The sequence below is a fragment of the Phyllopteryx taeniolatus genome, chromosome 19 (genome assembly GCF_024500385.1).
Source record: "Phyllopteryx taeniolatus isolate TA_2022b chromosome 19, UOR_Ptae_1.2, whole genome shotgun sequence".
In the NCBI taxonomy this organism is placed as follows: Eukaryota; Metazoa; Chordata; class Actinopteri; order Syngnathiformes; family Syngnathidae; genus Phyllopteryx; species Phyllopteryx taeniolatus.
The window spans coordinates 12,420,776-12,437,014 of record NC_084520.1 but is presented as its reverse complement, the minus strand read 5'-3'; the positions used below and the strand labels follow the sequence as shown (position 1 = coordinate 12,437,014).

Here is a 16,239-nt window from a genome sequence, read left to right as displayed (position 1 = left end):
GGTCAATTTTGCCTGTCATAAAAATGTGGAAGCGTGGCAAAGTAATACCGAATTAGTAAGCGCTGTCCCCATTTTCACCTCTGCCTTCTGATGAAGTCAAATTGCAGCCAGAAAGTGTGTGTGGGGGTTGGTGGAATGAAGTAAAACATTTGCAAAACAGTGTATATTTTTTTTAACATGTTGTAATTGCTCAGTGAGCTGGCCTGAGATCATATTTAACAATGCCAGATCTGTTGAAGGGTGACCGGGAGTGACAAAACCAAAACCAAAGCGAAGAATCCAACTCTCATTCATGCTAGCAATACCTTACCCTCTGCACCTTCTCTTACTCAATACGTGTTCTTCTGCAACAATATCCTGTAAATCCCTCTGTGCTTTCTCCAACGTGCCTCTGCATACGCCCTCTTTTAAATGTCCCCGTAGCGCTTTCCGAAATGTTACACCCGCTTCCTGTAGGTCTCTTCTCTGTGGGATGTACAACGTATATATGTCAACTTTATTTCTGGTCCCGAACAGCCCCGCTGCACCGTCCAACTCCGATGACCTAATCCCGGTGTTGATCGCGGGCCAATTAAAGCTCGCTGCACGCTATACCTTCTTTCACCAGGACACGCCAGAAAGTCAGGCCCAGATGTGTGAAATGTGAGGTTCAAAACAGTTATTCGGCTAGGACCTGTTCCAAATGATCCTCAGGGAACTTTAAAAAACCTTTAGTGTGTACTATGTCATCCAAAAAGCCCCTATATGCCCCATGTTGATTTCTTTGTGTGTTGTTTTCTGCAGAAAAAAATGGCTGCAGTGTGATAACTGGAAAGTGTTTAAACAGGACAAATGTGTTAAAAGGGGGGGCAAGTTACAGAGCGGGGAAGTCCCTTAGGTGTCACTGGAACCCAAACTGGGGCCTGAGGGTGTTTTGAGTGGAAGGGAAGGTCTGAAGAGAGCAGGGCGTAGGGTTGTGATCATTTTGCAGGGTGCTGACATGGTTAAGCTGACGACGAGATGTTGTAGGATGTCATGGAATATGAGCAGGGCTCGTGTGTAGACAAATGAGCAATTCTCACTTTGCTGGGCACAAAAAACAATGTGTCGACCACATTTAAGTTCTCGCCTCCCTGGAAAAAAATGGCAACAAAAACTGCAATGTGTATTTTAACAAGACAACTAGCACTCTTTGATATTTTACTTTATACAAACATACAGTAATGACATATTTAAATAAAATGTACAGTATTAAACTGCTTTGCCACATTTTTTTACATTGTGCTGCTCTGACTGGCATGCATGCTTTGGCATACCCAATTAATTGTCGTAAAAAACATGGCCTGCTATGATGCTGTGATTGGCTCTTGGCCTTAAATAATGCTGGTGTGATGACTGACAGTTCCAATGTGGTCACCTTGCATTGTTAAGCATGACACCATTTTAAGTTACTCAGGAGTTGTTTAAAAAAATAAATAAAAAATCAATGTTATACAGTTTGGAGACAAACTAACTTCATGTGTGGGGATCATTTAAATGGATTGTTGGCTACTGTCTGCCCTGTAATGTTAAGAAAGCAAAACCTTACGATGATGTTTAGTTTTGCCTCGCAAGTAGAGTCTGGACTCTTCTTTAGACTCATTGGCTGCCTCTACTAGTTTCTGGATCCCCACGCTAGAGGTTAGCGAGAACAATCTGTTCGTATTGATGAAGACGTGATGGAAAAAGCTGCGATTTATCTGCAAAGTGGAGAAGGAGAGAATGAGGAAACAGATGCAACGGTTCTGTTTGGTTGCTGCTTGTGATTGAGTATTGTTGTTTTTGCTGGCATGGTCCACGCCGGAATGTAAATACAGTTTGTTGACTTTAAAATTAAGTCTGCTAAAAGAGACTGTATAGGATGAGAGGCCTCTTGTGGAGTCATGTGACACGGGCCCACGATGATTTATGGTCGCGTAGTTGCCTCCAGTGTTGGTGGCAGGCAGCAAATTATTCTCCAGTCCTTCCTCTACCTCATTTGGAGCACAGGAATTGCAGCTCAGGGATGCTCCACGGCCAGAGCCAGGCACCATCCATCGCTAATGGAGCTTAGCTTAGCCAGATCCCACTGTGTTACACTGGTATGCATTCATAGCACTAACGCTGCGGGTCATTTACAGGCTGCTTGAATCCGTGGGGTTTATTTTTCAAGATTGCAGGTGAGCTGAGGTTGGCAGTAGAGCAGAGGGCGTGACGCTGAATATTTTATTATAGTACATCTGAATTATTGCGCTTGGCAAGCCATCACCGATATGCTGGTCTGGTTTTGCGCACTTTCAAATCAAATCAGTCGAATAAATAAGTACTCAGTGCAGACACGCATTACACATGAATACATGTCATCACCTGAAGGAAATACCCTCTATTTTTTATACTGCTAAAAAAAAAAAGTTCGTACGGGTTATGGAATGGATTCTTAACTCACTTAAAATAGTGTGTTTTATTAAAGGAGAAGTAGAGAATATTTTGTTTGGTTTTGTTTGTTTTTTTAAACTAAGTCTATTTTGGGGTTGGCACAGTCAACAAGTGGTGAGCATGTCCTTCGATGTCATTGTGAGTGTGATTGGCTGTTTAATGCCCTGCGACTGGACGTCATCCCGGCGCCACACTCTCCAGGCAAGACTCATCTAGTCACGCTAACTCCAACTCACAATCGCTGTTACATAAGCGCAATAGTTGCATTAAGGGTTGATTTGTAGGTCATGCCTGGAGAATGAGACAATGACGTAATAATTTTATTTTTTTTAAAACGTGACTATTGTTGTGTGACCGTCTCGGAGGCTGAAAGGAATCAATAAGCAGAATCGTCAGGCAAGCGAACAAACAGTTCCTAGGACTCAACTAGCGTTGAAAAAGAAGTGGTTTTTGATTCCCATCCCTGTCCGCAACCCTAATGAGAATACGTGGTATTAAAAAATGGATAGATGGTACTATTTTGGGACCTTTTGGTGTGCTCAGCCTGAGCTTCTTTGGAAACTATTAGCAGGAATTAAGGAGACATTGACAGACAGGTTCCTGAGGGAAAAGCAGTATGATACAACAGAAGCGTTTGTGTGTGTTTGTGCAATCGAGAGATGAAGAGGCCAGCCAAGAGGAACCCAGCTCGGAATAATCTCAGATGTACACAGCGCTGTGGAAACCCCGAGGACCACATAGTCATTTCATCAGTCTCTGGCCTCTGACAAGGGGCAGATGGTTCTTTGATGCTGATTAGAATTTCAAAATAGGCCCTCCATCCTTTCACTGCGTTTTTTTGTTGGGTTTTTTTTTCCCCACTGCACTTCTACCAGCCGAGGGCAAGTCGAGGTCATTCTGTGTTCCACTTGTAGAGCACATTCGTCAAGACACTCATGATTTGAAAAATGACTTCACTGCACAAATGGAAGCGGAGCAAAAGTTAAAACATGTCACTTCATCTCCGTTGTAACACAAGGAAAGAGCACACTGCGTTGGATTCTCTTCAAATGGAACGTGCAATTTTCAAACGTCTGTCGCCTGAGGGCAACATGGTATAAAAGACTGATGAGATACCAAATTTAGAAGGGGAAGAGAGCAGGGCTGCTTTGATAGCACTGCCCCAATGTGTCATTATCCTACTTTCACTAATCGACTTGAAGACCCCACCCCCGTAACTCCCATGCCGCTGGAGGCTAACAAGAGCTCATCACATCAATTACTTACAGGACCAAACTCTAAAACGAGCAGGATTATGTATTTTTGTGCATTGAGGAGGTGCATGTTCGTGAAAAGAAACCAGTTGTGCTTTTGAATAATTAAACAGCCGAAGAATTTTGTTGTAAAATCAACCTTCCTGTGCAATTACGCCTACCCCACTAAAGAGAAACTTAAGCGCCTTTATTTGCACCAGCGGTTATCCCGCGCAATTGTGGTGTGCAGTTAGCTCGCTAGCTATGCTCGCACCTCGAAAAGGCATCTTCCCTTCAGATAATCCACTGGTGTGGCATCTTTTAGAGCGCCTCATTGTTGGCCACAAGTGCACGCATGTCACGCAGAGAAAGACGGCGGGGGATGATCATTATTATTTATTTATTTTAAAAAATATTTTTAGAGTCAAGCTGGACAGCCACCGGCACGGTGACTGACTGGTTAGCACATCTGTTTCACAGTTCTGGGGACCGGGGTTCAAATCCCGGCCCTGCCTGTGTGGAGTTGGCATGTTTTCCCCGTGCCTGGGTAGGTTTTCTCCGGGCACTCCGGTTTCCTCCCACATCCCCAAAACATGCGTGGTAGGTTGATTGATCGGTTCAGGGTTCTACCCCGCCTCCCGCCCGAAGAAAGCTGGGATAGGCTCCAGCAGCCCGCAACCCTAGTGAGGATAAGCGGTAAAAGAAAATGGATGGATGGATGGAAGCTTGACAGCCAGCGTGTGGAACAGGGCTTCGGGCTGGCGTTGCCGCTTTAGAGTGCCTCATTGTCAGCCGTGAGTGCACGCATGTCGTCACAGAGAGAAGACGGAATAGCAAAGGTGGGAACGGGACAAAAAGCCCAACATGACACCCAGGTTGCAGCAGTTGTATTTGATTGACAGTTGAGCGGGGCATGGTTTCAGCAGACACGGCCACAGCAGTTGAGAGTGGCGCTATCGAATTGAAGCCTTTTAATATATTTGGTGACTTAATCATTTAAATTTGGCAGGGTTGTTAACAACACTCTTTGTGGTGTGTCAAATTTAAAAGACATTTATTTTCACTTTCAGGGACTTTAAAATAGCCAAAAACCAAAGGGCATATTTTTTTTCCTGTTTTTACTTAAAAAATTACTTTGCCAGCAGTGATGTCGCTTTACTGGTTAAGGCAAGGTTTGACCTGTTTGATTGACAGTCTTCCCATCAAGTAATTATAACGGGGTGAAGTAATGTTAATTGTCTTAATATGTGGTGCCCACACTGCTCTATCAAGTCACACGCCCACACCTGGTAGCAATCAACCTGACTTTCCCACCAGTGGCTTTTTCTATCAACTACCCCCTTCGGCTGAAATCAGACCCGCTTGCTTTTGTCGTTGAAATCTTGCAGTTTTTCTTCTTTTCAATATTGTTGCAAGCCTGCGGGCTCTGTTAACTGAGGAACGATGCGGTTTCCAGCCAACACGCTCGTGTTGTTGGTGGCTGCGAGAATTGAGGCTGTTAAGAGAGAACATGAGTGCAGGACTGTTCCATGAACTCTTCTGTCTTTACTTTTAATGAAATTGTGTCTGCCTGTTTGCGACTGAGACATCAAGCCCCTCTGTATTAATGTGCTTCAATTGTTTTTGACACATTGAGTGTATTTGTCTGTTGGTGTACAGCATGTGACTACAATTGTGGAAGTTGCATGAACACAAGTATGGGACGGTGTGTACTGTGTAGATCAACCAATTCTTGTCCTCTGTACAGAGCAGCTAAAGGTCCAATTTGTGAGGAGGCTATACCTCATATCTTGTATTGTATGAGTCGCTCCACATAGACTGCACCTTACCAGAAGTGGGACAAAGGCACATATGTGCAAGTCATAAGTCTCAAGTCTTAACCTTCAAGTTTCAAGCAAGTTCTAAACTATGCGGCAAAATTCAAGCAATTCAAGTTGAGTGAGTCAAGTCGGTTTTTTGGGGGGGAATAAGCGAGTCGTCATACAATCTTGCTCACTCACAACATACGGTATATTTGCACCAGAGCCACTTTGCACTCAGTAGCTGGACTCACAGTATGTTAGTTAGCTGCACTAGCAAATTCCAAATCCAATTGAAAATCAATCCAGGGACAGAAAAAATAAATAAAATGGCATTGAAAAAACAAAACAAAACTGTCAGTATGGAAACACATTTATAGACTTGCATTTGCATACCAGAACACGTGGTGACACTATAAGATCATCAGGCCATTTTAGTCCACAGAAAGAAAGAAAACAAAACTGTACAAATCTCTCATTACATAATTATTTGAATAATGTATTCAAGTACACGGGTTTTCTATATTTTGATCAGCGTTAGGCTATCCAAAACACTGATGTTTGTGTATCATGTGTTTCATGTCATTTGACCCTCCCCCCGCCCGTCCATGGATACATTTCCAATACATTCATATTTAGTGTGTGTGCGTGCGTGCTTGTGTGTGTTTCACCACACTGTGCCGATGCCATGGCTCCAACAAGGAGGTAATTAACCGGGTGTTCCCCCTGGTGTCCTGAGCAGGTGGCTGGAGCAGCCAGGCGCAGTTCACATATACACGCACATGCACATGCACACGCATGCACACACAACGAAAGCCAGTTTGGCCAGCCAGAGCGACATAGGGTGTGCTGCAGCATGTCTGGATCACAGCCCGGGCCTAGAAGGGAAAGATGGCGGTCAGAGAGTGGCCCTCCACTCTTCGAGGACCAATATGAGTCATTGGATTTTGGGGGGAGTTCCACATGCGTCCAAAATCAATTGGCTGTGCATACCACCTTGGCTTTGGTTGAGGTGAAGGAAAAATGAGGTTGGATTTATCCCTAACATATGGGCAGGGAAGAGCGCGGCTGTCTGGTCCACAAACACACTTGCGTTTTATTTGTTGAGAGTTGTCGTCAACAGGCCGATTTGTCACATAGAATCCCTGACAGAAGACTTTGTGAGCTGGAAAAAAAAGAAAACTGCGCTGTTCTTGAGTCAATATGTTACCTGGCGTGTTCCCTCTATTTAAAGCGCTTTCTCGATCGTTAACTCAGTAACATGTGCGGAGGAGGATGTTGGCTTCCTGTTGACTGAAGCAGTAAATCTGTCACACAATAACTCCAATTTGTTGCTCTTTATCTTAATGACATATAGTTATTTTCTTCTCACGTACTAAAAATGATTTGTCGTCGGTCTGTTTGCCAACCACAGCTTGTTTGTTGTGTGATTTCCTAGACAACATGCGGGGCATTTTTTACACTTCTCAACATTGGGCTTCATGCAAGAGGATCTTTATATATATATAGATATATAGATAGATAGATATATATTTGCTACATTTGGAAAATATGTAAGCTTTATACAATGAAACGTGGTCTTCCAAAAGCTTAAGTTAGGTGTCAGGGTTGTCCAAGTTTCAGGTTGGGGGGTGTCCGTGTGTATTTTTGTGCTAGTCAAAAACAAGTTTCCAGGATCCTTTGACAACTCCAGCTCAGGAGGTGAATTGTACAACAGAGGTGCCTTGAGGTACGAGTGACACAAGATTTGTGGGGTTTTTTTGGTGGCAGTGACTTGTCTCACTTCACAACAAGCGGCAGTTTGGCAGATTTAATTAGTAAATATTCTTCCAAAAAGAGTTTTCAAGCCACTCTCAGCGGAAGGTTACTGTCAAACTAAACATAAAACAAAGAGAATTACTCATTTCGTATTTCAAACAAACACACAGCCTCCACTAGCTTGATGCTAACATAGAATGGGGAAACTCCATAGCCACATGCTAACAATCAGCATCTATATTGAATTGTCACCCTTTAAGTAAACTATATCTGAACACAAATGGTTCATCAATACATGTAGACACAGGTGGCCAAGGCGCACACACCAGAATGAGCAGTACAATGTGCAATTAAGGATAAAGTGTGACTAAAACAAAGTCAATTTAATGATGTCATTACTGTGTTTTTATGAAGTATAATATTGTGGAGTGCTAATTTTCTCATTAAAACACATTATAAAGTGTTTTTTGGGGGGTGGGGGGGGTGGATTAATGGCATTTCCATTCATTTCAACGGGGAACGATTGTTTGAGGTATGTGTCTTGAGTTGCGAGCGTGTTCAAGTAACAAATTAAACTTGTATCTCAAGGCACCAATGTACATCACACGCAGTCAATGTTTTTGCATTATTACAGTCTTATAATTCTGCAAATAAGCTGTGACAAGCATCCCCGGCAACATATGTTAAAACACTCAAAAGGTTGGATTCATTACAATCTCCACATTTGAACGTGCCTCTCTGTTGGACGATACTGTTGCTTCACAGCAGTAAATCAACAAGATGCCGTAAGACGGCCGTCAGTCCTTCAGCTGCGCCCAAAACGTAATCCATCACTTTCATGTTCTACGACAAGGTGTTAATGGTCCCACATGCTCGCAGCTGTATGTGTATTTGAGATGGCAAAAACAGAATCCTACCGTGTTTTCTTCGTCGTTGCATGCATGATCGACATTCACATTCTCCACTTGCCTTATGGCCTCGATCGTGTTGGACGGAGCACCCCCAGGATCAGCAGCAGCAACTTGGCGCAATCCGTACCACCTCAGAATTGATTAATATTTGAGACTCTATTTGATTCGCGTCTGAATTCCAAACAAATTGGGCGGCATAGTAACCAGATGGAATTGGGAAACAGTCTGGGAATGTGCTTCCCCCTCCTTTTTTTCCAGGATCTGGGTTCGGGAAAAAACACAGCCGCATTTCCCTAGCCTGGTGACAGATTTCCTTTTCGAAGTGTGGATATCATGTACAGCTCTCGTGATTGCAGCAACACTATTTAGTAATTGTACCTTTAAAATAACAGCTTAAAAAACACTTTGATGGAACATTGGCTTGTTGTCTGGAGAATGGATTCGCTGACATTGCCATGGCAACCCTAGATCGGCATTTCCTCACCTATATTAAGCCAAAGCACATATTTTAAATTCGAAAAATCTCACGTCATACCACAAAACAAAATGTCACAAAAATTATACAATGGTACCCCCACTTACGAGTTTTTTAAGAGACGAGCCGTCGGTCAGCTGAAATATTCACAGGCATATATTATTTATCCTCTGTGAAAAAACATTAATATCACTGCAGCGTACTAAGCAGTTCTGACCGTCTTCTTATAGGAAGATAAACAAAGATGCAGTACATTATTTGTAGTAAATAAATCATAGCCTTTGGACCAATGAAGGGAAACATGATCATTGCGAACTTGATTACTTACTAAAATGATCGAAAGACGATAAATACATGATGTTATAACGCACAAATGTATATTTACCTTGTCAGGAGCTGATGTTTCAATGCGAATGTGTTCTGTTAATTTGAAGCATATACATCCATTGGCTTGGCATGAAGTTATGACAGTGGATTTATAGTAAAGTACAGACACTAAGGGGAGCCAAAGAACATAAAAAAACAAAAACAATTATTCCTTAGAGCTACTTTACCTCACTCAGGTCCTAAATCTAACTCTGCAACATAAACAAGACTAGCAGGCTTCGTAATAGGCTTTAATCTGAAATGTAAGACGAACCTTTTAAAGTTAGGAAGGCAACCTCAGTGATCCAGTCAGATTTTCAGTTTTAACTGAAAGAGCGCCTCACGTCTCATGTCCCATTATATCCTGGCTCACCTCATCTAGTAGCTCAAACGTCTTCCTTTATCTGAACCCGTTTTCCTTTAATAGGCCTTGGGAGCCTTTACTCATCAGTGACTCGCGGGATTAACGTGTCTCTTCTGCAGTGATTAATAACTTTTGGACCGAAGGAAGCCGGATTCATAAATTATGAAAGGGAGAAATGAGCGCTGCAAATATTATTTTGATGGATGAGGTCCAGAGCTGCAGCCAAGCTCGGAGCAGTAATTTAGTTGTAAACACTGACTCTTCCGAAAGCCTTCCTCACTTATACATAGTGGGGATGTAAGCATATATGAACAATATATCGTATAACGCGTCCAGAAATTCTTTTGACTTTTTCCACATATCTCAACTGTACGGAAGTAAATCTGAATGGTTTTGTCCAATTTATCGCTGTCATCTACTTACAACCTCATTAACCTGCTGTCCGTCTGCAGCGTGTAACTGCAATCTGCACGCCCGCCGCTGTCGCTTCAACATGGAGCTGTACAAGCTCTCCGGGAGGAAGAGCGGCGGCGTTTGCATGAACTGCCGCCACAACACCGCCGGCCGCCACTGCCACTACTGCAAGGAGGGCTTTTATCGAGACATGGCGCGAGCCATCACTCACCGCAGGGCTTGCAAAGGTAAGCCCTCCCATTATGCGCTGCATTAGCGTGGATTTGCTTGTGGCTGACAGGAATGTGTGATACTGTGGAGAATTGGTGTAATGTCTTTCTATTTTCAATTAGCAATCAAAAATGAAAAAGTGATTGTTTGTTTTTTTAAAGGCAAAACATATCACTACATAAACTTGCTGCTGCACCAAAGTGTCACTGGTTAGCCTCAATGCTACCAGAAACATAGTTTTGAGATGTGTTCCCCCTGTGAACATTGTTCCCTCATCTTTCATTTCCCGCAATATCTGGCTTTAACATTCTCTCTCTCACACACACACACACTCAATCCTCGTGACTGTGTAATTGTGTTTTATCAAAGCGAAGTAATGAGGACGTAAACAATGTATCGCCCTCTTTTTTTTTTCTTCCCATCTGTCCCAGATGTGACGGATATTAAAGCCTAAAACACTGAACGTCTTGCTCCATGACTGATCACAGCAATACCTCATACCCTTGCTTGCCCCCCTTGCTCCAATTTGAGTGTAAAACCTCTGTCTTTTCCCCTCGGCTGACCGTATTTTATTTTCTCCTATTGCCATATGTCTGGGTAAAATAGAGGTGAAAGGTGCGGTATGCTTGAGTGGGGTGAGTGTCACATCTGAAGTGGAATTACGACAATAAAGTACAGGTGTCTCCAAAATGGGGGGGGGGGCTAAAGAGGCAGCGTCTGTTACTAATCAGACCTGCTTTGTAAATGAGCGTCTATAACCGATTTGAGTGGGGGGATTAACCCACTGACAAACCAATTCTTGCCTCCGTCGCCACAATTTACCTCCCACGAACACATACTACCCAAATCAACCTACAGAGGATCCTGTAGCACTGATGGATTCCTGTCGTGGATTTAAAAAATGTCAGCAATGTGAAAGAAAAATCCCAATCAAGCCCAGCTGCTTCAAAACGAGGTCTTAAAAATACAAAAGAGTTATGTGTGAATCCAAGCCTTTGGCATACAGCTGTCATTCTATTGGCCACAAGAAACAATTAATAAAAGACAAATGTCTGTGTGAAGAACCACACAGGCAATAAAACCACATTGGTCACAATTATCTGTAACATCAGTCTTGATATACAATATGCTGTCAGAGATCACTGTGGGAAGAAATCTCATTCTTCAAGGCCTGTTGGGCAATAATGTCAGCATTTCTAACGAAGTTTCATTGAGTAGATTTTGTGTAGTTGAAGTGAAGTTTTGTCAATGTACCAACTCCGAGGTGGGTGGCTATACTGGAATTCAATTCATCAATCACAAAATTGCAGAAACCTGCGTGACATTCGCCAATGAGCTGTACCTGCAAAAGAGGAAATAACTGTCTGCAACGTTCCAAACAAACCTTGGAAGGTGATCAGACAAACGGTCAAATATATTACAGGTCAATCTGATCAATAAACTGCAGAGCCTAGCCCGACAAACCATGATATACTGAAGAAAGACAACCTTTCCTGTCATAGCCTGTGTTTTAGTTTCGAGGATATTTAGTTTTGTTTCATGTTTTCCGGTGTCCCATCTTGTTCATGTCTTGTGTGCTCGTTTGGTTATTGTCTCCAACTTCTCGTCAGCCCTCTACCTTGTGTCAACCAATCAGCTGCCTCCAGCCACTCGTGCCTTGTCCAGGTGTTCCTCATTGTCTCGTCAGTTTTCTTGTATTTAGTTCCCTGGTTCCTTTCAGTCCTTGTGGGTTCATTGTCATATGTCGATTGGCATCTGTTGTCATGTCTCCTTAGACCCATCATGTTTCTGTAGCGGTTAGTTCTTTGTTCTCTGGTGTTTCTTTGTTACTTTGTGTTTAGATTTTGGACTTTTTTTAATTTCACTTTTTGCCTCGATGCTCCTTGGTTGCCTTTTTTGATTTTATAACTAAATCCTTTTTTGAGATGCTTCCCTGCACTTTTTTCCCTCAACCTTTTTGCCTCCAACACCTCGAAGACCTAATACTGACACTTTTCATCGAAGAAAAGCCTTTTTAACATATTTTATGCAATCACATGCCTCACTTCGGACTGGAAGGAACATTCTTCCGCTTTGTGGTCTGCAGTTCAGGCATTGTAACAGAGTTGTTTACGGGAAATGTATCAAAGTAAAAATTGCCAGAAATCTAAATAACAAAGTAAAGTATAGATACGTGAAAATTATACTAAGTTATATTACAAGATTGGTTTTGTTTAAGTGACGTCTAAACCACAGTCCATCTCCATCCCCTTGATCCAAATAGCTACAACCGGTGGAAGGTGTATTTGCGATGGATGTACTCCATTTTACATACTCTACATCAACAGTATCCTCCAGGTGTCTTGAAACGTTTCTTGGTTGGTTGTGCATTTAAAGTTTACCCGCCATCCTCGTATAACACTTAGAAGCCCCGTTTTGAGTTTTTTTTCTTCATTCCCGATGGACATGTCCTGTGAAACCATTCAAGCATTGCATTGTCGGGATGAAGTCGTAAAACAAGAAGAGTGGCGAGAGCGTCTTAATGTGGCCCGTAACAGAGGACAAACATCCACTATTTGCACACGAGGGGCTCTGATCAGATAAACAAATGCCCGTTAAAAGGACTACAAATCCCAAGGCAATGTCTGTCACAGCTGCATTTGCACAGGCTTGAAAAGTCATCAGCATCTGAGGACTTTTTACTGCTTTTTAACTGGCCCGAGCCCCCCCCCCCCCCCCCCCCCCCCCCGCTCATAAAACTTCAGGGGAAAAAAATGTTTGAGGAGAAAGGGAGGGGGCAGAGTTTGACACCCCCACCCCCACCGTCCTGATCACCCTTACGACCTGCTCATATTTGCCAGGTTGTTTACTGAACACGGTGGACAAAGACTATAAACTCTGATGTCTTAACAATCTGAGTTTGTTTTGTTTAGAAGGTCTGCTCTCACTCATGTTCTTGTTCCTCCTCTAACTGGACGACTTGATGCTGTTCACTCACCAGCCAGCAAGTAGTGACGTCCATTTGCCACTCTTGCGTCCTGGCGGGCCCACAGACCCCAAACACCACATCAAATCGAAGGGTGTCTGCCGATTTAACGCAGGCGAAATCATTCCATAGGGTCAATCCAAGAAGGATTAGCTGTCGAATTCTTGATCAAGAACTTCAAAGATTCTTTATCATATGACAAATGATAAGTCACAGGCTCTTTTTAAATGATGTTCATATTCATAGCTATGTGTAAGTGGTCCAATCTGCTGGATTTCATTACCACAAATGAGGGCAGAACTCCAGGAATGCCAGAAATGTTGCTGCACCTGGTGATGTTGCCTCTGGCCGATGAATTAGGAGACACGGTTGGCACGGAGTGGCAAGGACCATCTTTTCTTTACAGCAGAAAGTCTTCCTGACTTGACCCTTGTGTCATGCGCCACCATATTTCTCTGCGGGTCAGTCGCTTAACCCATGCCATCAAAGCCCGACTGTTCCGGGTGAGCCGACGTGACCTGAATGGCGGGGATTTTGCACGGACTCTGAGGGCGTCAGATTTACGTCCGCTTCAAACGGACCACGAGCGCTTTGACACCTGTGGACTGGACTGGCCTTGCCCAGAAAAGGAGAGCGCATTTCTGAGGATCTAAGCTGTAGTTAATCCTCCACTGGCAGATCTTTCTTGGGTCAGTTTCAGCCTTTTAAAAGCTCCAGCCAACAGGTGGGCCCTCGTACGCCGCTCTGCTCTAGTGGCTCAAAAATGTCCGGTGCAAATAAACACATTCACACTTCCATCAAGTCACGGAAAGAAAGCGTGACGTGTTAGCAGCTGCCTGGCAAGCCTCGGAAAAAAAGTGGAGGGTTCCAGGGTTTTCTATGTCTGAGTCATTTTGTCTTTTCTAATCTTTTCTTGGTAAGGTCGACCTTTTCTAACTGTTCTGTTTGACAATAAGAGGTATGGCACACTCGTTATTAGGACTAGAAAGAAAAAGCAGGGACTAAAAGTGAAAGCCAAGGCAGTCAGTCAATCCCCACTTGGAATTCAAATGCTGTGTTTTTGTCATTGGTAAATAATCCATTTGATTGACTACAAATAAATAGTTTGCTCAATTTGGATCATTGTAAAGTCACATAATTGCACAAAAAATATTTAACTTTGTGGTCTGGTGGGACCAAAGAAGATCCCATAAAATGTTCTTTTTGCTTCTGTTAACATTGTGCCATTTCTTTAATATTTCCAAACTTAACGTGTAAATCTTAAAAATACAAGCAAATGCTAGAGGGTTCAGAATAGGATGGTTCACCTTTGGGCTTGGGGTTTACTTGGTGGTACATTATTTCAGTTGTCTTTCTTGCCCAAACATTTATAGGGCTTTAAAGCCAACCCAACATGGGTGCAGTTGGTTTACAAAGCACTCAATCAAAATGATCGCAGAAGGTTTAGATTCACTGTTGTTTACTCTTCTGAACACACCGGAAGTTCTCTTTGGAAGTCGCTCTGTCTCTCCCTCTCTTTCTCATCCTGAAATTCGCTGGTTCCATCCTGCATTCACCGCGATCCCTATGAACCGAGTGAACATCCTGTGTAACTAACTATAAGTGAATTGGACAAACATGTATTTAATAGCTCTTTAAACCAAAACCCATGTGAGAACAAGCTTACCAAGAGTTTTTGCTTGTTTATGTTGGCATTCGCCCAGGGTTTGCAACACTTTCGAGAAGTGATGTGTCACCAGACAGGCTCCAGAACAATCATCCCAGATGCAGACTGAGTCGCCTTACCCTTTTGCACTTATTTTTTACCTACCCTCTCACTTTGTTTGCTTTTTTTAAGTCAGGTTGATCTGCCGCGGCCACATGCTAGGACATTAGTTCGCTTCACAAATATGAATTAGTTTTCGAATCAGATGAGAAATGTGGAAGGATTGGACTGACAAAAAAAGTGGGTGGAATATTACAAATAAAGAATTTCGGTGCAGAATAATGTGCTCTTCAGGATTCACACGTGATACCTCTCTGACAGTGTCAGTGTCGCCTGAGCATTATCGTTAAGGAACGCGGCTATTTTTCATCTCGAATTGCATCTGAATATGTATGTGGGTGCTAGAAAGAATATAGGTGGCATCCAGTATGTGTTTCAGAAATCAATTCTAACTTCATTATCTCTGTTCTCCCAATTATCCCAACCAAATTACCCCCCACCCCCTCAGCCTGTGACTGCCACCCTGTGGGAGCAGCGGGTAAGACGTGCAACCAGACCACAGGTCAGTGCCCCTGCAAGGACGGCGTCACCGGCATCACCTGCAATCGCTGCGCCAAAGGCTACCAGCAGAGCCGATCCCCCGTCGCCCCCTGCATCAGTGAGTAAATGCACAAACGCGCTCGGCCCGCTAGTGGTTCAATTTCAGCTCGGAGCACATTATCTAATAAAAGATGCAATAGCCAGGAAAAGTTGTAACCTAAAGTAAAAGCAGCATTCGCTAAAGTCACGGATATTAGCGGACTTAATTTAAAGCACACGTCTCAAGTAGCCTCAAGTCACTTTTGGGCTTCTTACCGGCCAAGCCAATGTACATGTGTCTTGTGGGATTGGGCAGCCGCAGAAAATGCCACGATAATTTCATAAAGGAAAGACCAAAACATATGTGAGGATGTGCGCCAAGCTGATGCAAAGTCGTGATAAAGCGCAACGTGATCGTGGCTGAGAGCTCACTGAAAACTTCAAGTGAAGAGAGTCGTTTTTCAGGTGGAGAACTCTACAAAACGCAACATTGTGTGGTGGTTTTCCAGCTACATGGAAACATATTACTACAGTATTGCCTAGAGCAGGCATGCCCAAAGTCCGGCCCGCGGGCCAAATCCGGCCCGTGTCCAAATTTCCTCCGGCCCGAAGCATCATGTCATAAAATCAATAATATGTGGCCCTCCAGCACAGTTTACCTCAGTAAACAATACACACATACCAAAAAAAAGTCGTTTTATTTTGCCCATTTCTAAAATGGCAACTGAAACTAAAAAGAGGAAAGTTGACATCGAGGGCCGCCGTGTCCAGGAGGAGTGGATTTTTTCACTGACATACGAAACAACTGTGTCTGCCTAATTTGCCAAGTGACTGTGGCTGTTTTCAAAGAATTTAATATTAAGACGAAACATGCTAACTACGACAAGCTAACGCCGAACGAACGCGCCAAAAAACTGAAGCCACTGGATTTGGATGTGTTTTGATAGCACAGCAGCGCTTTTTCACAAGAGCCCGTGACTCAAATGAAAAGTCTACAAAGGCGAGCTACAAGTCTCAATGAATTGATT

General features: G+C 43.2%; 1 protein-coding gene across 2 annotated transcripts in view; it reads left to right on the top strand.

Annotated features, from left to right (window-relative positions):
- Nucleotides 1–16,239, top strand: part of ntn2 (netrin 2) — a 48,929-nt gene that overhangs the window by 18,782 nt on the left and 13,908 nt on the right. For both annotated transcript variants that reach the window (XM_061756436.1, XM_061756435.1), the window contains exons 3-4: nucleotides 9,791–9,979; nucleotides 15,141–15,290. In XM_061756436.1, coding sequence (XP_061612420.1) covers nucleotides 9,791–9,979; nucleotides 15,141–15,290 — 339 coding nt within the window. The remainder of the gene's footprint in view (nucleotides 1–9,790; nucleotides 9,980–15,140; nucleotides 15,291–16,239) is intronic.